The sequence below is a fragment of the Coffea arabica genome, chromosome 2c, assembly GCF_036785885.1.
Source record: "Coffea arabica cultivar ET-39 chromosome 2c, Coffea Arabica ET-39 HiFi, whole genome shotgun sequence".
Lineage (NCBI taxonomy): Eukaryota > Viridiplantae > Streptophyta > Magnoliopsida > Gentianales > Rubiaceae > Coffea > Coffea arabica.
Window position 1 is genome coordinate 35442335 of NC_092312.1, and position 24436 is coordinate 35466770.

Consider the following 24436-nt stretch of genomic DNA (forward strand, 5'->3'; position numbering starts at 1 on the left):
CTTATAGCACAAGATGTCCTTATAGAATCTTCATCCTGGAATCCTCTCGTAGATAATCCATTAGCAACCTTGTTATCAGCCCCTTTCCTATTCTGGATTTCATAATCCAGTCCCAAAGCTTTGTCAAACATTGTGTTGCAGTGAAGTGGTCAACCTTTGCTCTAGTAAAAATCTCAAACTCTAGTGATTAGTTGTTATATTTAAATGGTATTTAACCAAATAGTGCTTCTATTTTGTTACTGCCATTACAGTAGCTAATAGCTGCTCATATATAGAGAGCCCCAAGTTCTTAGGACTCAAAGCTTTGCTGAGATATGCTACTAGTTGGCTCTCTTGTATTAAAACAACACCAATGCCTCTATTGCAAGCATCGGTCTCCACAATAAAATGTTTGGTGAAATCTGGCATTCTCGATACAGGAGCAGTACTCATGATGTTCTTTAGCTGTTGAAAAGTTGTCGCTGCTGTTTTGTTCCAACAAAAAGAATCCTTCTTCAATAATTCAGTCAAGGGTTTACAAATTAACTCATAGCCTTGTACAAATCTTCTGTAATAACCAGTGGGACCCAAGAACCCCCTTAGAGACTTGATTGTGTCAGGTACTGACCATGCTCTGATACACTCCACCTTAGCAACATCCATTTCTACTCCATTATGAGATATAATATGCCCCAGGTACCCCATTCTCAATTGAGCAAACCTGCGTTTAGACATTTTTGCATACAACTGGTAAGATCTCAGAATTCTTAACATTGTTCTCAGATGATTTACATAGGATTGAAGGTCTGGGCAATAAACAAGTATGTCATCAAAAAAGACTAAATGAATTCCTGAGGTAAGGCTGGAAATTTCATTCATAAGAGATTGAAAGGATGCAAGAGAATTTGTTAAGCCAAAAGGCATAATTACAAGCTCATAATGGCCTCGGTGAGTTTGAAATGGTATTTTCTGGATTCACAGGCTTTTACCCTAATCAAGTGACTCAGGTCTATTTTACTGAAAAATTTTGAGCCAAAAAGTTCATCTAAAAGTTCTTTAATGTTTGGAATGGGTTATCTATCCTAAATGGTAAGGTCATTTAGGTGTTTGTAATCAACATAGAGGCACCAAGTGCCATCTTTTTTTCTTGACAAGTAAGACAGGTGAAGAAAATGAGCTTGTACTAGGTATAATGATCCTAGTTTGAAGCATATTTCTCATCTGATTGTCAATTTTAATTTTTTGGGAATGCGGATATCGATAGGGTTTGAGTTTAAAGGGCTAAGCATTCGGCTCAAGTGGAATGGTATGATCATGTGATCTTTCAGGAGGAAATTGTTTAGGTTCTACAAATACATCAGAGAATTCATGCAATAATTCTGAGATTTCACTAGGAAATGGAGTTATCTCACTGGAGGAGCTATTCTCATGTAGTGAACTGATAGAGGACAAACTCCTATGTCTTTGTTGGATGAATTTCTTCACTGATTTTCCTCCAACCAGCTTCAGGGTTGGTTGATCAACTGTTCCCTCCAACACCATATCCCACTTTCATTTGACAACTTGATCTGCAACTGTTTAAAATCGAAAGTAATAATGCTGTAGTGTGCCATCCAATCCAATCCAAGTATTACATCCCATATTCCCAGACTCATGATCACTATAGGGAAAGAAAAATTATAACTCGGAAGACTCCAAGTCACACTTGGACAGAACAATCCACTAGAAATGGTAGTTCCATTAGCAATAGTGGCTGTAAGAGGTGCCATTTTTATTGTCTTTAACTTCAGTGATTCCATTAATGCAGTATTCAAGAAACTGTTAGTACTTCCAGTATCAACAATATAGACACAACTTTTCCTTGCATTTTACCCTGCAGTTTTAATGTCTTCCTCTTCATAGAAACTGTTTAGGCATGCAAAGACACATATACTAACTGCCCAAGATTACTAGTGTTTTCATTCTGTTCTCCAATAGCATCAAGAAATTCCAATTCCTCATCATCTTCTAGAATGAAATTTAGATGCCTATATTTACAATGGTGACTAGGGTGGAATCTTTCGCCACATTTGAAACATAGGTGGTTATTCTTTCTATACAATATATCTAGAGGGGAAATCTTTCTACTTCCTTGACTGTTGCCAGAATTCTTTTTTCTTTACACAACATTTAACGAAGTCTTTCCTCCTGTGCTAATTCCTGCAGATGAAGTACTAGAGGATTTCAAACTGTCTCCAGTGCCCCAAGCTTTATTATTCTTGGCATTCTTTCATTCAAGATTAAAAGCTGTTCTTGCCACTCTGCTACTTCAAAAGCCTCCATCAGGTGGCAGGCTTCATCATTCGAACCATAGGTTTGATTTCATCCTTAACATCACTGATGAAACTGGAAATGAAATAAGATTCAGAGAGGTAAGGATCTCGAATTAACATCAAGGAACTTAATTCCTCAAACATCTCTTGGTAGTCCTTGATAGTGGTAGTTGGTTGAGTTTATTGAACTCTTCCACTTCATCCTTTTTGTCCTGTCACCGAACATCCAACAAAACAATTTGCAGAACCCTTCCTTAGACAGTTTCCCTTTACTCCTCTTGATTCCTTGAAACCATATCTCGGCCATTCCTTCCAAATACATTTCCACAATTTCCACCTTCTGAAGCTCAGGAATTTGATGAACCAGAAAGTATTTTTCACATTTTCGGATCCACTCTTGGGGCCTATATCCTTCAAAGAAAGGAAGTTCCACCTTGGGAGGATTTGGAACCATAAACCTGCGCTCCTTATTTACTGCTGACTGCTCCCTTCCATCCTTACACCTGGCATGAGGATTAGAAAATAGAGGAGTCTTTTCCTGTGACTGGGACTCTCCTGTTGTTAATGCTCTGTCCCTATTGAGAGCTTGAAGGAAAGAAATCAGTTTCGTCTCGATTCCTACCATCATCATATCAATCTTCGTGTCAAGATCCTCAATTCTAGCATCTACATGCATTCGTTCTTGCATTTTTGTCTGCACAGAATCAGCTTGGGTTTGAACCCTAGCTTCAAGCTTCTTGAATTGCTTATGCAAATTCTTAAGTCTAGTATGATCCATCGTTGCAGCACTAGCTATGAATTTGGCCAAGGATCCAAAGCTCTAATTACCAAATTGTTAGAGTTGAACCAAAAAGAACCGAGAAAAAGAATTGAAATTGAGGAAGGAAAGAAGGAGGGAATTTTGGAAAAGAAATGGGGAGAATTTTATTCAGAAAAATCTTCAATCAATAGTTACATAACAACCTTATTCTCCTAATTTGATTATTAATAGATGTCTCAACCCCCATTTAGTAACGAAATGAGCAGTTACAACTAGGGCTGCAAACGAATCGAGCGAGCGGCTCGAGTCAAGCTCGAGTCAAACTCGAGCTCGAGCTCAGAATATTAAGCTCGTTAGCTCGCGAGCCGGCTCGCGAGCTTGGGTATATATATATATATTTTTTTTATTTTTTTTATTTAATAATAAAATTACGTATATTATATATATATTTTTTATTTTTTATTTTCATAGTAAAATTACGTATATGTCCTTAATATTTTATTATTTATTAAGAAAAAAAAATTATTTTATTTATTTTTTTTAAAATAAAATATTTATTTTTTATTTTTTTTCGAGCTCGAGCTCGGCTCGACTTGATTCGAGTCGAGCTCGAACTCGAAATTTGCCGGCTCGTCGAGCTCGAGCTCGAGCTCGAGCTTGGTAAAATTTAGTCGAGACTCGGCTCGATTAGCTCAAAACTCGACTCGACTCGACTCGTTTGCAGCCCTAGTTACAACAACTAGTCATCAACTAGCTTTTTAGAACAATGGCATCGTTATTGATCTTTTACACAAGAAGCTAAAAATGATTAAAACGACTTGCCCTACTAGTAGTTTTGATTCATGACAAGTTCTAAGAGGCTTTCCTGACCATTAGACTAAGATCCAATGGTTGAATTCCACTAATGCAATGAATAGACACTTAATTGAGTAGAGTAGAATTAAAATGAAGCAATTAAAACCAAGAAAGAGAGAAAAATCAACTTACCTTTAGAGGAATTACAATACAATCGGTCATCAATCCAAATAGGAACCCGCTCATGACACACTTATATCTGACAGGATTTGGAGCATATTTTTAAGTTAACCTGCCTTTCTCATTTATTGCTAGAAGAGAGTTACAGAAATTTTGAATGAAGATTGTAAAAATTGTAGAACTCAAAAATCAACCAAAAACTTATAAGAGATGAATTTCATAAAATCAATGTACATGAAGAGGCAATTTACACACATATAAGTATGTGTGGGAGAAAGTGAAATAAATATTAACAATATATCATTAATTATGCACCATAAAAAGCAAGCCTATCATTTCACTCTTACCAACTGATAAGATAATAAGACACCTTATTTATAGATTAAATAACTTAACAAGTCTTATAAGTCATATAATCATAAGAAATTTTATAATAAAATACTAATTTCTAAATACAAAAACTACCATTATTTGACTCGAACATAATTATTGGAATCTTAATTTGACTAAAACACTGCTAGATAATAATATAGAAACTTCTATTTTTTTAGACTTGATTTAATATGCCAACATTATCTCTCTTTAATCAAGTTTTGAATTGAATTAGGCTTACCACAAGTTTTAAATTGAATTAGGTTTACCACAATCACGAACGACAGTCTCCCTTGAAAATTCTGCTAACATCACTTTATGTGAGTTCTTTATCTTCAAATATTGTTCTCATTACAAGAATCCACGCACTTAGATAGACTGTTTTCGTCGCGCAATTTGATTTCAAATTTTTTTGGGTAAATCAGTAACTTTTATTGCTATAACCATTAAGTACAATTGACATTGCAGTCGCAATATTACAAAATATCCTCAGCAAAAATATCTGATTTCAGGATAATTTGATTTCAATTTACTAACAACTCATTATTTCTCATCACTTTGTGATTTTAATAATCACAATTTAATTGACAGGATGCTTTTTCGATCTCTATTTTCATGCTCACAATCAATTTGACAATTCTTGGATCAATCTTATTTTTCAAATTTTACCAACTAAATATCTCATGACTAACCTTGTGGTCTAATTCGATCCATTGATTTCTTCATAGCAATTTATTCTCCAACTCTAAGAGCGAAAAGCACACATGACTAGCCTCTAACTGGGTCAATTCTTCAATATTTTCAAGCACTTCAAGATCAATTTCTTGAATCAGGGCTTTGATATCATATATAAAACTTAAAAAATTTCACCAAAAAGTTATGGGAGATAAATTTCATAAAATCAAAATATATATGGGGAGGCAATTTATACACATACAAAAATGTATGAAAGAAAGGGAATAAATATCAACAATATGTCATTAATCACACATCATAATAACAAGCCTATTAATTTTTATTCTTCTCAACTGATACAATAATAATACTTCCTATTTATAAATTAAATAAGTTGGTAAACAAGTCTTGCAATCACAAGAAATTTCCTAATCAAATACTAATTTCTAAATAATAAAACTACCGTAATTTGACTAAAATAGAATTACTATAATCTTAATTTGACTAAACACTGTTAGGTAATAATATAAAAACTTCTATTTTTTGGACTTGGTTTAATATGCCAACAAAAATAATAGTAAAATCCTTCCACATGGAGATTAGAGAGCTGGTCGACTTGGTTAGGCCACAATCAAGGTCTTTAAAGTGATTATACATTCTTGGCCATCCTTTGCATTCGGTGACATGGGTTTCTCAAAAACATAAACTTTTTTTCCTTTTTTTTTAAAAAAAATTTAGAACTTCCAAATGTGTAACAGATGACTAATTGTATCAGTTAGTTCGTCAAATGCTTACCTTTGAATATCGCTTTTTTTTTGGTACGGAAAAAGTATAGCCGGCAAAAGTTTTCCCATTCCAAGATTTGAACAAGCCACAATGCATTTTTCAATGTGATTTTTACTAATAGCTACTAATAAAAAATTACTTAAGAAAGACATTAATATACGAATTTCTTTAAAGAAGGTGCACGAGTTTTATCAACTAAACCGACATCGTTGATGGGTTAATAATACTCAAACTCCCAAGGATCATCTGGATCTTTGAGGCAATAATGCGGGTTAATCACAATTAATCCCTTTAAAGTGTACCTCATTTTTCACTTTACCCTCTAACTATTTTTTTGTCTCACTTTATCTCCCATTGGACAAAATTATCTCTCTATTATTCTAAACTCTTATTTTTCTCTTTTATTTTTTTTCTTTCCTCTTTTGTGCTCCTTTATTTTCTTTGTCTCTTTCTTCTTTCTTTAATTCTTCCTCTTTCTTACAAAAAATCTTCATCTTAATTATTGAAATTAAAAAAAAATTGCACGGATCTATTTTTTCCTTGAGTGATTACAAGTATAGTTGTTAACGAGCCGAGCCGAGCCGAGCTCGAGCATGTAATAATCAAGCTCGACTCGAACCCCTAATCGAGCCAGCTCGAGCTCGCTCGATTAATAATTCGACCTTCACAAACTATTTGAGATCGACTCGACGTGATCGATAGAAAACTCGAGCTCGAGCTCGAACTCGAGTTCAAAATCGAGTCGAGCTTATCGAGCTCGAACTCGAGCCTGTCGAGTATCAAATACACAATAAAAATGACGCTAATACCCCTATTATTTGTAGTAGTTTCGAGTTCGAACTCGAGCCTATCGAGCTTGTAGAGTATCAAATACACAATGAAATGACGCTAATACCCCTACTATTCGAACCTGTCAAGCTTAAACGAGCATCAAGTTGAACTCGAGCTCGGCTCGTTTCTCTCAATAAACGAGCCGAGTCGAGCCCTTATCGAGCCAGGTCGAGCTCGGCTCGCGAGCTACCCAGTTCGATTAACAGCTCTAATTACAAGATATTTAAATCACTTTCTTAAAATATAATTTTTTAGCTTTTCAATTCTTTTAATTTTGATTTTTCCTCTTTTTTTTCTAATGTCTCATTTTATTCTCAAGAAAATATCATAAGATGAAATTGTGACCTGACTAATAATCATCAATTAAAATTTGTGACACATGGCATTATACAAAAAATCAAAATTAGTTTTTGATGCCTTTTAAACTTTCACCCAAATATGCAATTACAAATTCAATTTAAAAATTTTCGTTGAGATGGAGTTTCTATTGGGAATGATGAAAGAGAGAAGAAAGAAGAAAGAGAAAAAGAAATAAAAGAGAGGAAAAAAGATAAATGAAAAGTCAAAATAATGTAAAGGTAATTTTGTCATATAGTAAAGGTCCGGCAGTAAAGTGAAAAATGAGTTATATCTTAAGGGGATTAATTATGATTAACCCCAATAATGCTCATCTGGATCTTTGATGGGTTAAAGAAGACGTACATCTTTTTCATTGTCAAAATTATACTAGTACTACGAACCAACTCAAGGCTTCGATTAAGCAGTATACAAAAAGATTCAAAACTGTTGAGGCAAAAACAAAATGCATATTCAGGCATATTCAGGACACTATGGGTTCAATTTCTTTTTCTTTGGTGAATCATCTCCTTTCTAGGCAGCTAGCAATAATTTAATTACTTCTGTTTAGCATTTGAGAAATTACAAAAAACAGTAGTTAGAGAAAAATGTTATCAGGCAAATATTTTCAGCCTTTAAAACTTCGTAAATTTCTAGATGACCAAAAAAGTTTAATCTATATTGGAGAAATAGAATATTCACATATTGAGCAAATTACGGGTTACTCAATAAACTTTTTAAATGATATAGTTATATCCATCCAAAACATATATATTTTGGACCATTCTATCTGTTTTCACCGTTAAGTTTGTCTCTCAATTATGTCTCGTGACTGGTGCGAATCCTTGATTTTGTCAGACTTGGCAGTAGAAATAGACGGAATGGATCAAAATATACACATTTGAGAGTTAAATGAATAATATCATACTCTTAAAAGTTGAGTGGTTAAAACTATGCTATTTTAAATGTTTAGTGGTAACTAGGTAATTTGCTGTAACATATTTTACAACCCAACAATTCGAACGAAATAGGCCTAGTCATATTTGGTCCCCCGTAATCCTTTCGGGCATGCTATATTTACACCGGTAGATGAACTCAAAGGGATATTAACATAAAAACTATTTTTTGTCCTTGCATACATAAACTATTGGATTAATCTTTATACACTATCTGTGTATACACAATCCCTGTTAGATAAATAATGCATATATAAAATTTAAATTTTAAATTCAAATTTCACACATGCCTCATTTATCTAATTATGATAGTTTATATGCTGACAGTGTATATAAAATTTATTTTAATTTATTTGTCTTTATATTGCATACAAATCCAAATTGACACGGGACTCACAATCTCTCTCAGCGACAAAGAAGCCGTTAAAAGTTTGAAATTCTAATAATGGAAATTTGTGCGGTCCTAGTAGAAGTCAAGTTACATGAAGGAAATTTTAAAAACTGTTTACTTTATTAGGTTCATATGACCGGAAAATCTTTCAGGCAACTTACATAATTGACTAATTTAGAATCGAGCCCTCCGGGGTTTGGTACGGCGGTTGAGATTGTTGAAAATGGAGCCTTAAGTCCCTGGTTCGAACCTTACTGCCAACAAGTTGTGGAGGGTGGGGAATAGTCTGCGGGGTTCACTCCCTGTGGGACACCCCTAAAAAAAAAAAAAAAGACTAATTTAGAACCGGGTAAGTTGGAATTTGGATAAAGTATTATTTAAAATAATTATTGTAGTACTTTTATGATATAATGCATGTGAGATAAAAAAATTATTAAAAATATAAAAATATAAATTAAAAAATATATTTATAATGTGAATCAAATATTAAATTAGATAAAATTGGGCCATCCAAACACAGGTCAAAGTTAATTCAATTAACAAGAACTGTGACTTTCTTTTGTGCGTTCGTTGTGATTGTATTGAATCGAACCGCTTGAAACTGTTTTTTAGCAAAAGAAAAAATAAAGAAAAAAAATCTCCGAAACAATTCTTTCAAAAGTTCTGTGTCTGCACGAAGCACTTTCCCTCTATACACAAGAAAACCACAACGCATTCTAACTTTGACTCTCTCACTTGTAGCTCCCGCTCTCTGCACAAAATCCATCGACACACCGTGCCTCTCCGGTGTTGAAGAGCAAGTGTTTTGTCCAAGTCCCTGCAAAAAAGGTTGGTTATTTCTCTCTCCTGTTTCCGCTGATTTTTTCCAATACTTTTGCCCTGCTCTTTTATTTTTCTGAAAATTTCTGCCCTGTCCGAATTCTTTTCGGATCTTTTGAGTTTTGGGTGCAATCGTCTCTGTATGGTTATTTACATGATCAATTTTTTCATTCCCCAAATTTTGTTGCCGTAATATTTATTTTAGCTGAAACTTTTGCCCAATGCTTTTGCGGTGGGTTGAGTTGAATATTAAGGTAAGCTGTTAAAATCTAAAGGTTGTAGGATATGATAAGTTGTTTTAAGAGATTCAAGGGCAAGTTAATTGAGGTTTTTGTAGAGGTAAGCAGAACAGGAGCAGATGGGATGTTCTCTAATTACCGTGAATCAGATTGAGTTGGCTTTGCTCTTGACTTGAATTCTCCTTTGGTTATTCATTTTTTGTAGACTTTGTAGTTGGTGTTGTACGCTTGGAGATATTTAATTGTAGAACTTGTTTAAATTAATGAAAAGACAAATGGAAAAGGGGAAGAAAGAAACTGAACTAAACAAAAATTTGAGTCAGTGGAGTTATGGAGTAGGAGGTAAGGTTTCTTCCCTCCTTCCTGTTCGTTAAAACATCCTAAATCCGAATCCTGAATAAAAAGGGAGTTGCTGTTATCAACGGTAACTGACAGTCCCCCATTAAAGACATAGATGCATCGGCTTTTGTGTAAATTTGGGTCAAATTTTGCAATACTGGTCTTTGCTCTACCTGAATTTTCTCTATCACCAAAGCTTGCCACAAAATTCAAGCCTCACAGCTAAACTTTCCATCCTCAGTTTTACCAACTTTATCATGTTTCTCCATTTGATTTTATCATTAGTCAACATTTTTCATCCCAAAATTTAATTCTGAAGATCTCCATGGTGGATAGAAGAAAATAGAGGAGAAAAGCTCATTGGTGCAGTTGATTGTCACTGCCACTGCTGAGATTATCACTAATAAGGCTCTGTGCAAGACTCAAATTTAGTTGTAACACCTGTAGGCGGAAAAAAGAGGGATAAAATTTACAAAAACATTGGTTTGAAAGGTAAGTAGTGGTGAGTGAAAGACACTAATTGAACTATAGTTGATTCTTATGAATTTTGTTTCTTGGTTGGATGGGTTTGAATTATATGATTGGTTACTATAGTTGGTTCATATGATTTTTGTTTCTTGGTCTTGTTTTGCTTTCTGCGTTCTTTGTGATATCTTGATTTGATGTTATTACAAGAAGAAATGTGAAGATTTTTTGTTGGGTTTTACTGATTAAAAAATTAAAGTAGGTAGTTTTATTTGGGTTGTACTGTTGATTTATCAACTGATTTGGTATATGCTTGTTTACTTAGCTTCTTGTCAAGCAAAGGAAGAAAGGAAAAAAGTAGGCTAACTTTTACTGTTTAAGTCTTAGGGTTATGTAAATACACCAAAGTATGTACTTAATGACTTGGTTATTATATGTTCTAAATATTATTCTGTTATTGCAGGATATCGTTTTAACACTTATTGCCGCTCAAGAGGTGTGCTTTATTAATCTATCCAACGACTTATAGTCTCTCATAACTACCTCCAACTTGTAAAAAGACTTGATTATGTCTGTATTGTTGTTAAAATTGGTTGGAGCATGATGATCATTGTAGTGTTAATAATCACTGCCAGATACTTTGATTGAAAGCTGTTTGATGTTTTATATTCTATTCTCCCATATCTGTTTATTTTATTGCAGCTGTTCAACCTAAAATTGAATTTTCTGGTTCATGTGGAAGAGTGTAGTGTTCGGGAAAGCCATATTTTGGTTAGGTGTAGTGCAGGGATAGATGTCTATGCGAGTGTATTTAACACGCCTTCACAAGATTTAGAATATTACCAAACTTTGCACTTAAACATGGGTGATTAGTACTCATTGTAAGTTGATAGAATTGATAAATTTTCGAATTCTTGTTCTATTGAGAAATCTGATATTTTCCCTTATATACACTCTACTATTCTCTTCAAAATTCAGGTTTAAAGAGAAATAGTTTTTGGAACCAAGAAGCAGAGAAAAAGCTAAGAAATTTCCCCATTTTGTCTATCCGGTTTGCTTTCTTACTTTATCTCTAATTGCATTGATTACCTAAGAGTACCATGGGCTTTCATGTAATTTTGAACTTTATTTTTTTATTTTGCTTGGAATATAAAATCTTGTTTTTACTTCTCTATTTGGCTGGTTTTTGCTATTAATGACTGTGTTTTTATTGTGACTTATATTTAAAAAGTTTGTTCTGTCATTGAACTTTTCAAGAGAGAGCAGAAAATTTTCTTTTAGTTTAAATTGACGTCCTACTGTTCATTTATGTTGTGTTGGTGAAAAGGTGGCATGAATGAAAGATATCTACATGATTTATAGGCTAAAATGCATATGCTGTCTTTTGGCTTTCTATTGTTTATTATTTATTTATTCAGCATTCATGTTTGAGGAAGGCTGGCAAGAGGTATCATTCAAATACGATGGTGGCTCAAAATGCACATGCTGTTTTTTGGCTTTATGTTCTTTATTTATTTATCCAGCATTAATGTTTGAGAAAAAAATTGATTGACAATAGGTATTATTCAAAGATAATGGTGGCTCAAACTTAGGAGTACGGAATGTGCTCTTGACTGCTTTGTTTCATATTTGGTCCTTTAGTATTTCCTTAAAATTTCACAACAAAGCATGGCAAAGACTGGTGGTGCGTTACCTGTGGTTTAACAAGATTGTCATTCTGTTATTTATACAAGATGTTTTTAAATTCTAATATGATTCCTTCTTGGCAGATCTGATTGATGTTTAGATAGTGGAAACTTGGAAGCTAATGGGGTTTTGTCATGAGTGCTTGATACTTTGTTTTTCCTTTCTTTCTAATATCTTTAGCAAACAGTCATTATTTAATTGTATAATCACTTACTATAGCATAGACATCGAATTTTGTGATGATTCTTTTTTATCTTTCAGCACTAATACATACTTCAAGTAGAATTTTTTGATTGCACCAGACACTAACCAAGCGAAGACTAGAGGCATTTCTAGACATACCAGCCAAAGAGAACTTTTGGATGAATGTATCTTTAATAGTAACTTATTTCCTTTTCACAAGTAATGACACACATTTTACATTGGGAGAGCCTACCTCAATTATACATGTTATTATGCTCCTCAACTTTAGTAGTATTAATGTTAACTCTTATTTGCCTTGGTTCTTACCTAAATTAATCATAACTGAAATGTTGACAAAATCCTTCAATTATCTACCGCACATAGAAATTATAAAAAAAAATTATTGGAAAAATACAGCCCCTGAGGGCTCTGGGCAACCATGTTAACTTCACACCATGCATTGCATGGTGATCCCCTCCTTGTCTATCTCTAAGCAGATATAATTTCTCCTTATCGGACCCTCTCCAGTCTGTTGTTTGTGGTTTTCATCGTCTGTTTTTTGCTTGTTTTGACGAGTAGACCTTTTTTTTTTTTTTGGTTAAAAAAAAAATAGAGTTAGAACAGAGAAGAGCAAATCCGGATTGTGCACACCAAATGTTGTTTTCTATTTTTGATATAGGAGTTATTAGTTTATATGGTTGCATCCAAGCAACAGTATCGGATTGATGTGGTTTCATCTTGGTACTTGGATTTATGGGTTGTAACTGTTGAGTACAAGAATGACGAATTTGTCTGTAGTTTCTGTGGATATAACAATTGTTTAGTTCATAAACTGAAATATTTTTCTCAATTGAAATATTGAAAGCAGAGGTATGTTCATAGTTGAGAACTTCCTTAATTGCGATACTTTGGGGGCCTTTTGAATTGCTAAAGATGTAGAGCATGTTTAGCTTGCTAAAAGGTGTATGCTTGTTTTGGGGACTTAAAGTTTGTCAGCCCTTAAACAGAGTGTATACATGAAGTGGAACTCCGCATGCTTCCTCATTCAAGGAATTATGTGAGTTTAGAAATAATTTTATGCAATTATTTCTTCCACTTGATCAGTGTTGCAGTTGTAATTTTTCTTTTCCTATTGTTGTTTAATAAAGGTTCCAGTTTGAGGTATGGCTCTTATGTTGATGCCATAGTTGCTAAATCTGAGGTGCAAAGAATATGTATGTTCCTATTGTAAGCAGGGTTCCTTTGGGTGTGATTAGAGGTGTCAAAATGGGTGACTTGGACGGGTTTGGGTTGGGTAAAATGGGTAATGGGTATAAGTAAGTCAACTCATTTATACCCATTTAATTAGATGGGTATAAATGGGTAAGTCAAAAAATGAATTAGGTAACCCAATTACCCATTTATAACCCATTTATTTTAACTTTTTGTAAACTCATTTAAATTCATTTTTACAAACTAAGTTATCAATTTATACCACTCTTTGTACCCATCATTAGTTTTAAATATTTACTTATAATGTTCAATAAACTTAATTACCAATTTTTTTTCATTTATACTCTATGTCACAAAATTACCTATTATTTAATAATTGAATAATAAGAATATAAAAATTTGAACTAAGTACTATAAAAATTAATATAAAAACTTAATCCAAAAATTTTGAACCCCTAACATTTTTTCATATATAAATTTAAAATTTCATTTTATAAAGATAAGAAAATAGGCTAAAATTTATCATAAATTGGTAATGCTAAAAAATGAGTAAGTTAACAAACTAAGAGAAAATAAAATAATAAGATAAAACCAACAAATAATAATAATAATAATAATAATCATCATCATCATCAAACAAAAGTAGTTAACATCATGACAAAATGAAAAATTTGAAAAAAAAAAGGTGGGGGAAAAGAAGAGACTTGGGGAAGAGAATTCTAAATGGGTTAATTGGATTTGATGGCTTACCCAATAATACCCATAATCCATTATACCCATAGAAAAAAATTTAAGATACCCATACCCATCTATTCATGGGCGGGTATGGGTAAATTTAGTTGAGTGGGTTGATTTGCCACCTCTAGGTGTGATCATTTTTTAGAGGAAATGGGAACTATAACTGCTAAATATTTCCCAATTTCCATTGGACAGCTTAGCTAGTAAAAAATTGCCAGAGTTTCATAATTCAGTTGTTGTGCCCCTGTAAAAGATATTTTATAAAGCTGATAGTACGTAGATTTTGGTCTAGACTTTCATAATTTGGTTGTTACTCCAAGTTTTAACCAATTATAGTTTCTTTAATATTTAAGAGACGAATGGGTAGGATATAAGAAACTTAAGCCCTATATAATTCTCCCTTGCAACTTTATAAGGTTGAAAAGCTAAATACTGACTACAGTGATATTAAGGTAGGCTTGAGCGGAGTTTGATTGCAGAAAATGGGAGAGGGATCAGGAGAGGAGGACATGCCTAGAGATGCAAAGATCGTGAAATCTCTACTAAAATCAATGGGTGTGGAAGACTATGAGCCTCGTGTTATCCACCAATTCTTGGAACTTTGGTACAGGTACGTGGTGGATGTGCTTACAGATGCACAAATTTACTCAGACCATGCTGGCAAATCTGTGATCGATTCTGATGATGTCAAGCTTGCCATTCAGTCCAAAGTCAATTTTAGCTTCTCACAACCTCCTCCACGTGAGGTATATTCTTCATTAAGTTAACCCACAGCCCTATTTTCATCCTAATAGCCATTATTACTAGTAGTAGTAGTAGTAGTAATTTTCTCTCCTCCTTTCTCCCTGTGAGGATTTTCAATTGATTGTTGAGAATTTCAAGTTTTGTGCTTATTGAGCCACTCCAACAAAGCTGATTGAATTCAGATTGAATAAGATTAAACATAATTCAAGATTGTTACTGAAAATTAGATTTAATTGAAAATACAAAAACAAGCTTGAAATTCTCCTGCTCCCAAGCTAACTGTTACTCGGAAGTAGTGTTCTAAAAGGCATTTTTGGGCATGTCCCAAATGCCTTAGGGCGTTTGAATGGGGCATAAGTCTTGTTAGGCGTTTGGGGCATCCCCCCCCCCCCCCCCCTCCCTGTTTAAGTCTAAACTTTGATTTTACTATTTTTTCTTCCTTGTCTTTGCTTATAGTCCTTCTTATTGTTCAGTAATTTGAAGAATGATTCCATTTATCTTCTCTATGGAGATAGTTTGGAGAAAATACTAAGTTCAAGCGTCCATGACTTTGTTTCCTATATGTTTGTCCCTTTTCATTTGTCCTAAGATATATTTATTTTTTGCTAACATGATTCTAGATGGTGAATATATGGATTAGAGTTATGTTATGATTTTACTTGTTAGACAACAATAATGTTTTTTTTTAGTTTTTCTTAATTTTATCAATTTTTGTGTGTGTGTGTGTGTAAACACGTGTATGAATATTGTAATTTCGTAGTATTATTGCATATTTTATACTTTCATATGTTTAAAAAAAATCAAAATTTGTGGGGCTTACGCTCCATATCTTAGGGCTTTTACCCCACTTGGGCGAACATGGATCGCTCCGTCCAACGCCCTTGCGTTTAAACCATTGCTCAGAAGCACCACACTGCCTGAGGTATTTATATAGCACCACACTGCTGAAGATGCAGTGTCAAATTCCGGGAATTTGCTGCTTTTACCAGCTCTCCTTAATCCTGAGTTGTTGATTTGTCTGAATGTTTTTTGTTTTATTGTCATTCGCAATGTATTCTTTTTATGGAACCTGGAAGATGATATGTGAGTTTTTGAGGTGAAGTTGCAGCATTTAAAATTGTAATATTAGGGAAAGCCCTCTTCCAACTGACATGCAAATAACATACCTAGTCTTGTGTCCTAGCAGTGTACTTACTAACAATTTTGTATTGATTACTGTTCAGGTCCTACTAGAGCTAGCTAGGAATAGAAACAAGACCCCTCTACCAAAATCAATTGCCGGGCCTGGAATTCCACTTCCTCCTGAACAGCATACCCTAATCAGTCCCAACTACCAATTTGCTATTACAAAGAAACAAAGCAAGGAAGCAGTTGAGGAAACAGAGGATGATGAAGAGGCTGCTGATCCTAACCTTAACCCTTCTCAAGAGCAAAGAATAGATGCTTCACTAGGCGCCGCTCAGCGTGTATCTTTTCCAATTGGACCCAAACGATCAAAATGAGCATTTTAATCTCAATGGCAGTTGCCAAAAATCATATAGTGGTCGATTGTATGTTTGGGCTTATATATAGTTCTGCTCGCTGCGAAGTTCCCAGGAAGATTGACATTTGTCATCTCCATTTCTTGACTCCTTTCTCATAAGCTAGTCCTTTCTTGTAAGCTAGGATTCAGTGGTTGGTTGTTTAACCTGTGGCTTTTATGACCGTTGGTGATGCAATCCTGGGCAGTGTAAAATTCGTCCCTAAAATGAGACTCTGAAAATGTTTTCATACTGGGAGAAGACAAACTGGAGAATTGTATGTATCCTGGATGCACGATTGTTTGTGTTCCTCGAATGATCCTTCTTTTATTGTTACTAACACTCCAGTAAATTTGCTCACATCCAGTGGAAAGTTATAACTTTTCTATAACTTTTTGAAGAATTTGTGTTCTTAATCATCCGCAATGCTTTGGGCTGGTTCATGTATCCTGCTTTAGGTTCAATTAGAGTTATATTTGACTAGAAATGATGATTTCTGCGGTGGTTCAATAGTTGAGTAGGAAAAAGTCACCTGGTAAAACAAAAAAGTTATACCGGAAATTCAGGCCACGATGCCAGTAGAAACCAGTGAGAAGGTGCCTCACGCCTCAAAGCTAGATCCATATTCCATTGTAAATGTACGGCCGCCTCCCCTCGGGGCAGAAAACCTAGCTCTAGTAAAATCTCACCTGGATCATCAGGCGAGAACAAATAACTGTTTGATCGTCATTTTCCTTTTACTTCACGTGCCCTGCAAAATTTTCGTCCGGCGACAATACCCCCGAGCCCAAAAAATGACCGGAAAATTCTTGCAAGGTAAAGTTAGGATAGATAATCTTACCTTATTTGTCTACAATGCACGTGAACGTTCCAGAAAGTCACATCACATTCTTGTTAGTTTTGGTTATTGGTGAAGAAATCTGCAGACTAACAAAACTGGAAGGCAACATGATTAACAACCTGGTGCTAGTATCTAAACACAAAGCAACACGCATACATTTATCTGAAGCTGTTCTGTACAGATATTATGATATATATACACACACATACACAAAAGAATGAGTAATTTGTCCATGGTACCCTATTACTACACGTAAAGTATCAGAACGGGTCAGCTGCTCGAGGCAATCATTGAACTGCGCGAGAAGTTGGTATGGTGAGTCCTCTGTCGTACATGCGCTAAATCTCCTCCCTGTACTCCATCAATGATTTATCTGGTATTGCCGGAGTTAATTCCACAACAACAGAACAACTCCCATTTTTAGCTTGCACATGGGGTCTCTTATAGTTGCAAGGTTCTTGACCCAAAAAAAAAAAAAAAGTTGCATGGTTCAGTGGGGGCCTAAGCTCCTCCAGTAGAGTTCGCTTATAGTTGCATGGCCTAACCATGGCCCTTGATGGTCGAGTTCGCTCGAAATTCCTGTATAGACTCTGCAACACCAAAAAAGCATATTAGTCCATGGTTCAAAGACGCGGCCGAGTCATCGGTGGAACGAAACTCTCCGTTCCGATATTGAGACCAGATGACTCCAAGATATATGGATCGTCGAGAACTCGGTCGAGAAATCTTTGACACGAATAGAAACGGCCGAATCGCACCGAGTCATTCCTAATCAACTCAAATCCAACTAAAAACCAATGGAAAAAAACTAATTTTTATTATTTTTGTTTAACATATTTTTTATATTATTCATAATTTTTAGAATATTAAATATTTCAAAATCGCGTCTCGCTGAGACTGCGACCAAAATGCCAAAATTGATATGGAACGGTCCGAACTGTGACTGCGACCGCGATTTTGAACCATGGATTAGTCGTGACAATTTGTATCATCATATGAGTAGTACTAAAATTTCAAACCAAAGAGAGGACCAAAGGGCAAAAAATTTGAATGAACTCTTGGTATAGCTACGTCACACAAAAATGCCATTAGAACACCAGAAATTGGCCAACTAAAGCATTTGCTTCTGAATTAATTCTTTTGCAATCATTGACAACTAGTGAAAGCATCAATAAAAGTTGGATTGGATCTGGATCCTTGCACTTCTAACGGCTATGATCAGCCCATCTGATCTTGATCTCGAACACATCTCGATCATTGATTTAAATTTTTATCAATCAAAATTTCATGATTTTTTTTTTTAGTTTTCAGCATGAGAAAGCAAGAGACAAATTTTTAAACATTGAAACTGTAATTTATTTGGAACACACACCACGTACGTGCACGAAAAGAAAAGAAACACATTACACACACATATATCCACACATTAATTACACAAAATAGGGATAACAACCTCAATATAATGCCGTCAACAACAAGGATTTGTAGCACGGTGACAAACAAAACAAATACATATATATATATATATATATATATATATATATATAGGGCAAATTACACTTTATCCCTTGTGGTTTAGTATTTTCCTACATAAACCTTCTATAGTTTCAAAAGTTATACATAATTTTTTCATGATTTGGATTAAAGTATCAAAGTGACGGAATTGATCATTCGTAACAGAGTCACCTAAAATGTCAAAAATACTCTTATGTAAAGTTGAAAATTATTTATTAATCAAGGGGGTTATGTGTATATTTTGAAAATTATAAGGGGATCATATGGTAAATTATTAAATAATAAGAAGGTTATATGATAAAACATAAAATCATACGGAATTATTGTGTTATGTATTTATAAAGGTAATTTTGACATTTTAAATGTTCCGTTATGAATGATTAATTCCGTCATTTTGACACTTTAATCCAAACTATAAGGGGGTTATGTATAGTTTTTGAAACTACAAAGGGGTTATGTAAAAAAACTAAATCACAGGGGGCAAAATGTAATTTGCCTATATATATATATATATATATATATATATATATATATATATATATATATATATATATATATATATATATATATATAAGTGCATTGCAGCTACAGCTGCATACAAATTCTATTAGAACTTGCATTGATGAATTATTTGAACACAATTTGATCGCGATCCTGAGAATTAAGCATATATATCAAATCATAGTGAATAAAGATGATGAGGAAGCCGAGGCTCAACAACGGCAACAAGCGGGAACTTCCTCGGTGTTGAAAGCCCGATGATTTCTTCCATGTCCAACTCCTCTGGATTCATATCACCTGGCAACTTCCAGTTGTATCCATGTAAAAGATTGGCCAAAGTGGATTGGACAACCTTAAGGCCTAAACTGTACCCCGGGCACATTCTTCTTCCAGAACCAAAAGGCAACAACTCGTAGTCTTGCCCTTTGACATCAGTTTCCTTTCCAATGAATCTTTCAGGGTAAAATTCCTGGGGGTTTTTCCACAATTCGTGATCCCTCCCAATTGACCAAACATTAATGAGAACTCGAGTTCCCTTTTGGACATCGTACCCTGCAACATTGCAATCTTCGCGGGCACATCTTGGCACCAGCATTGGTGCCACAGGGTGCATACGCATTGTTTCTTTAACAATAGCTTCTATGTAAGGAAGGTTTGGGATGTCCTTCTCTGTTACCCATCGGTTCTGACCGATAGCCTCGTCAAGTTCTTGGGTTGCCTTTTCGAATAATTCTGGCTTTTTCAGCAACTCCGAAATGGCCCATTCGACTGTTATCGCTGAGCTCTCAGTTCCACCAAGAAGTAGGTCCTGGAGTTCATTCATTATTCGAAAACATTTCAGTGCAATTATTAAAGTTATCGGAATAATTTGTACTTTCGGTTCCACCAAGAAGTAGCTCCTGGAGTTCATTCGTTGCGAAAAAATGCAATTATTAAAGTTTATATATATATATATATATATATATATATATATATATATATATTACAAATAGAGCCACTATACCAGAGTGAATGCTTTGACTCCATGCCTCTCCAGCTTCACCTCTAAAGTCTGATCCTCCGCAAGGTCCAGAAGGACGTCCACCATGTCCTTGCTTACATGATTCTGTTCATCATTCCTCATCCTGGCCGCATTATGCTCATCCAGGACATGCTCCAGAAACCAGTCGAATTTCTTGCTCAGGGCTTTCAGCCTCTTAATATACCCCTGCAAATCCAAGAAATTCAGCCAAGGTATTGAATCACCAATGTTAAGGACTCCATTGAGCAAAAGAAGCTCGTCCATCATTTTCACGAACTCTTTAGGCGTGATGATTGAGTTCTGATCAGACTCGTCCAAGTATCTTTTCCCCAACACCATCCTACTAATCACGTTCAAGGTCATAGTTGTGAGATAATCTTTCAACAAGACAGGCTTGCCTAAAGATTGGAACAGCCCCAGAAGAAGTGAGTTCATTTCTTCCACACGAATATGTTCATAGGACTCGAGTCTTTTTGCGCTGAACAATTCCATGAGGCACATCTTACGCGCCTGGCGCCAGTATGGTCCGTAAGGGGACCATATGATGTCAGAGAAGTTATAGCTGGTATACTTTCCAGCTGCAGTTTTGGGCCTATCAGCAAAAGTGACGTCCATGGTCTTGAGGAAAACTTTGGCCATCTCCATGGAGGAGCCGACCACAACGGGGAAGGAGCCAAAACGGAGGTGCATTAGGGGACCATATGTTAGGGAGAGTTGATGGAGTGAACGATGAGGGAGGGTGCCAATGAGGTTTAAGTTTCCAACGATAGGCCAGGGCTTTGGACCTGGAGGGAGGTTGAGTTTTTTCTGATGAAAACGCCTACAAAGGAGCGCGATGACCATCGTTGCAAGCCATGCGACTGCGTAGGCGGCCCAACTGGTGGTGAGGGTGAAAGAAATCTCCATTTCTTTTGGTGTGTGTGTGTGTGTGGAAGGGTGTTTTAATGAGCATGGAGCCTTGAAGGGGTGCTATATAAAGTTGTGGAACTGGCCGAGTAATTAACTACTACTGCCAAGAACTCATACAATTATGAACGGTCTGTCGGCCAATGGTCAATTGAAATCAGTGTTTTAAAAGGCGAAGGTATTGCAAATGGGACGAAAGGCCCAAGCGTAAGCCCCACAAATTTTTATTTTTAAAAAATATATAAATATGATATATATTATAAAAAATTCATTTGAAGATACAAATAAATATAATAAAATTAGATAAAATTAAGAAAATTTATACAAATAAGAATTATTATTGTATAACTTCAACTGATAATTTAAGAAACATGCATATTAACATTAGCTGCACCAAAAAGCAAAATAATTAACATTACAAAAAGTTTAATCTTAGACACAAACTAGTCACAATTCAAAAGTCACCACATTATCAAGCACTTAAATTACAAATACATAAATTCAAGTAGACACAAACTTCAAAGGTTAATTGTTTCAACAAACACACTTAACTAGTATCAAAAATAAAATACCAAATTAGCAACCATATTGCTTATAATGCATAACAAGGAATAACACCAATAATTAGAAATAAACTGACAAATAAAATGATACTATTCATCAAAGTCAATATCATCCATGTGATCATCTTTATCTAGTGTATATACACTAGGTAATTTTTTTCCAATAGTTGATGGTGGTTTTGAAATTTCCATCCTATCACAGGATCCAATCTACAGGTAACAATCTCTTTTTCTTTACCTTTTTTGCCTAACCATATATTATATTACAAAAAATTCATATTAAATTCATTCAATGTCTCAATATAAAAGATAGTAAATTAGTAATAAAGCTAAATAATAAATAGTAAAAAACTTAATTGATGAAATTAAATCTTTTTTTAAGACAATTTGTGGGGCATACACTTTTAACATCCCACTTCAGAGGCGCGCCCAAGCGCTTGGCCGTACACCCACAACACTTTTGCCTTATACGATCGCTTAGCAGTAGTATTGGAACACTTCGCCTCAGGACTCGCCTCGCGAACCTCTTTTGAAATGAACTTATATTCAAGTTAATTTAAACAATTAATCAACATACTAATCTCAATTTTGTTTGCTTGCTCGTTTTTCACATTTTTGCTTTCTGTTTATACAGGAGAGCATTTCCTGTGATCAGCTTGGTTGAATTATTGTGCAGATCCTCAAGTCTGCATCACGTGTTTAAAAAAAATTCCAGTATATAGAATGATATAATATAGGTGTCAAACTTTTGATGGTAGTAGTTCCTTACAAGGAAATACTACCTCTATCATTGTATGGTGTCTAAGTGATTTTGTCCTTGAGGACCTGGAAACCATACCAGATCCAATTAGTGGTCGCATCAACAAGCGGTGTCGCGACATGTTTTGAACGAGAGGCTGGACCGTCGGCTGAGATGCTACGCTCTATAGCATTGGGTTTCAGAGTGCCTAAATCGCTCAAGAAAAATGTGGTGCCAAAATCGATCAAGGGGCATTAATTCGGTCCAGATAGCTTGTTTGCCTCCAGAGTCTATAAAGGATCGACACGTAACAGAAGTTTTAGTAACTACACTGTCCGAGGTTGCTAGTTGCTTAACTGGATAAGGACAGCACCTACAGGTCTTACCTCATCCCCAAACATGTTACAGCATTCTTCGTATGCGGGTTCGAATTTCAAATATGTGAACAGTGTACGAAATCCAGCCCTCGGCGCTAAAGCGCCGGGGTGAGGGCCACAGTGTGCAGATGCGCACTATGGGGGCCCACAAGGTTCGCACCGCGAACCATAATGATCAGACCAGTGGCTCAAATTCATCATCTCGCAATCACACAAATTTGTCCTCTGCAATTTCACGAACAACTTGTTACCATCTATTTTTACTTCAATAACCGCAACCATCCATCTTACTCTTATAACAAGCTACACTACGAGAGAAGGAACTTGTATAGACGTTAGAAGGTGAACTGTCAATGCATTACTGAATTTTTTGAATTTTGCAAAAAAGAAACTATAGGAGAAGAGAATCCAAAGAGGCTCGTATAGACATTAAGAGGCGAACCAGTGAACCACCATTACATTATAGAACTGTTTAAATTTTTGAAAGAAGGGAAGCACTGTAATACTTTGTGATGCATTAAGCACGATTTAAACATGGCACTATATCCGAGCAATGTAACGAGAATTCCAAAGATTGGTACAGCGGTCCATACCAATGGAATGGTAAAGGTGTACGGAGGGATTGAATGTAGACGGGAAATCAAACACGGAAATGTAGGGGGTTATGTGCTGCCACGTGTTGGGAATTGATTACCGGATGTCTAAAAAATCCGTACTGCCGAATATGGCGAGGACCCGGGTTATTAAGAGAAATGAAAATTTAAAAGAGGAAGTTGATCCTGAGTGAAATGTGGGGACCACATTGATAGCCCATTGACATGATTGAAAGTGAAAATTCTGTCAGCACTTTTTTTTTTTTTTTTCCAACGTAGGAAGTATTTCAATTTTGTCAAACTAATTTTTTTGTGCATATACACCCCATCTTCCAAAGATGCATAAGCGATAAAGAGATGATTTGAATACACGATCTTGAGGCTTAATTAGACTACCCCAAAACTATTCGAACCAACCCCAAGTGACAAGCGATCTAGGCTTCTTCCAAGTCCACATAACTCAGCTCTTCCCTTGGAATAGCTCAATACTTGGTTGTTGATTATGCTAGCAGTAGTTTTTTTTTTTCCAATCGTAGGTTGTTACTTCTGGTGAATAGGGTGGATAGGGAAATTGCCCAAGCTGAGAAGCTCGACTAGTTTTCGCTCAGGATCCTTATTCCAAGGTCTCGAGTTCGAACCTAGTAGTTACCGTTTTGGGCATTGGTCGGGTCCGCTTTGCCCGGGCACTGTGGCATTAGTCAGGTGTAGACACAAATACTTACAATGTCGATTAAAAAAAAAGGGGTTGATAGGGAAATTAATGATAACGATTAATGTCTTAAATTAATTATACCAACCGTGGTGGAGGGAAAAAAAATAATGAACGTAATTAAGTAGGACCTGTGAATTGTAGTAAAGAATAGGTACAAGGTAATAAACAGAAGGGGACGGGGGAAGTTTAAGAGCCGGGGGAAGTTTAATTGAGGCAAATACTAAGGCGGAAGGTGCATTCAGCAAAAGCACATAGGAAGGAACATTGTTAGGGAAAAAATAAATGACTGGATTATATATATGAGTAAATCTTATATATGCGGATAATATATATATTATTATCATTTGATT

At 35.2% G+C, this 24436-nt stretch overlaps 3 protein-coding genes across 3 annotated transcripts; 1 reads left to right on the top strand and 2 right to left on the bottom strand.

Annotated features, from left to right (window-relative positions):
- Nucleotides 1–228: 228 nt before the first annotated feature.
- On the bottom strand, nt 229–753 carry LOC113724326 (uncharacterized mitochondrial protein AtMg00860-like). The gene has a single exon (XM_027247235.1). It carries the CDS (start codon nt 751–753, stop codon nt 229–231), a length of 525 nt encoding a protein of 174 aa, XP_027103036.1.
- Nucleotides 754–7520: 6767 nt separating this feature from the next.
- LOC113727263 (uncharacterized) lies at nt 7521–16721 on the top strand. Its single transcript, XM_072076950.1, has 7 exons — nt 7521–7524; nt 8986–9201; nt 10699–10731; nt 11214–11286; nt 11668–11682; nt 14665–14800; nt 16022–16721. The coding sequence occupies exons 1-7, from the start codon at nt 7521–7523 to the stop codon at nt 16298–16300; spliced, it is 756 nt and encodes a 251-aa protein (XP_071933051.1). The 3' UTR covers nt 16301–16721.
- A 2545-nt stretch (nt 16722–19266) lies between these two features.
- On the bottom strand, nt 19267–21229 carry LOC113727265 (trimethyltridecatetraene synthase-like). The gene is made up of 2 exons (XM_027251309.2): nt 20179–21229; nt 19267–19983 (listed from the first exon to the last, which is right to left on the bottom strand). Exons 1-2 carry the CDS (start codon nt 21100–21102, stop codon nt 19354–19356), a joined length of 1554 nt encoding a protein of 517 aa, XP_027107110.1. The 5' UTR covers nt 21103–21229; the 3' UTR covers nt 19267–19353.
- Between the last annotated feature and the right edge of the window lie 3207 nt (nt 21230–24436).

Excerpts from the sequence above, each read along its gene's own strand:
- LOC113724326 (XM_027247235.1), bottom strand. The coding sequence starts at position 753 with ATGTTAAGAATTCTGAGATCTTACCAGTTGTATGCAAAAATGTCTAAA.
- LOC113727263 (XM_072076950.1), top strand. Across the intron at positions 10,732-11,213 it reads CACTTATTGCCGCTCAAGAG|GTTTAAAGAGAAATAGTTTT; the intron begins GTGTGCTTTATT and ends TTCAAAATTCAG. Across the intron at positions 14,801-16,021 it reads CACAACCTCCTCCACGTGAG|GTCCTACTAGAGCTAGCTAG; the intron begins GTATATTCTTCA and ends ATTACTGTTCAG.
- LOC113727265 (XM_027251309.2), bottom strand. The coding sequence starts at position 21,102 with ATGGAGATTTCTTTCACCCTCACCACCAGTTGGGCCGCCTACGCAGTC. Across the intron at positions 19,984-20,178 it reads GAGTCAAAGCATTCACTCTG|GACCTACTTCTTGGTGGAAC; the intron begins GTATAGTGGCTC and ends AATGAACTCCAG.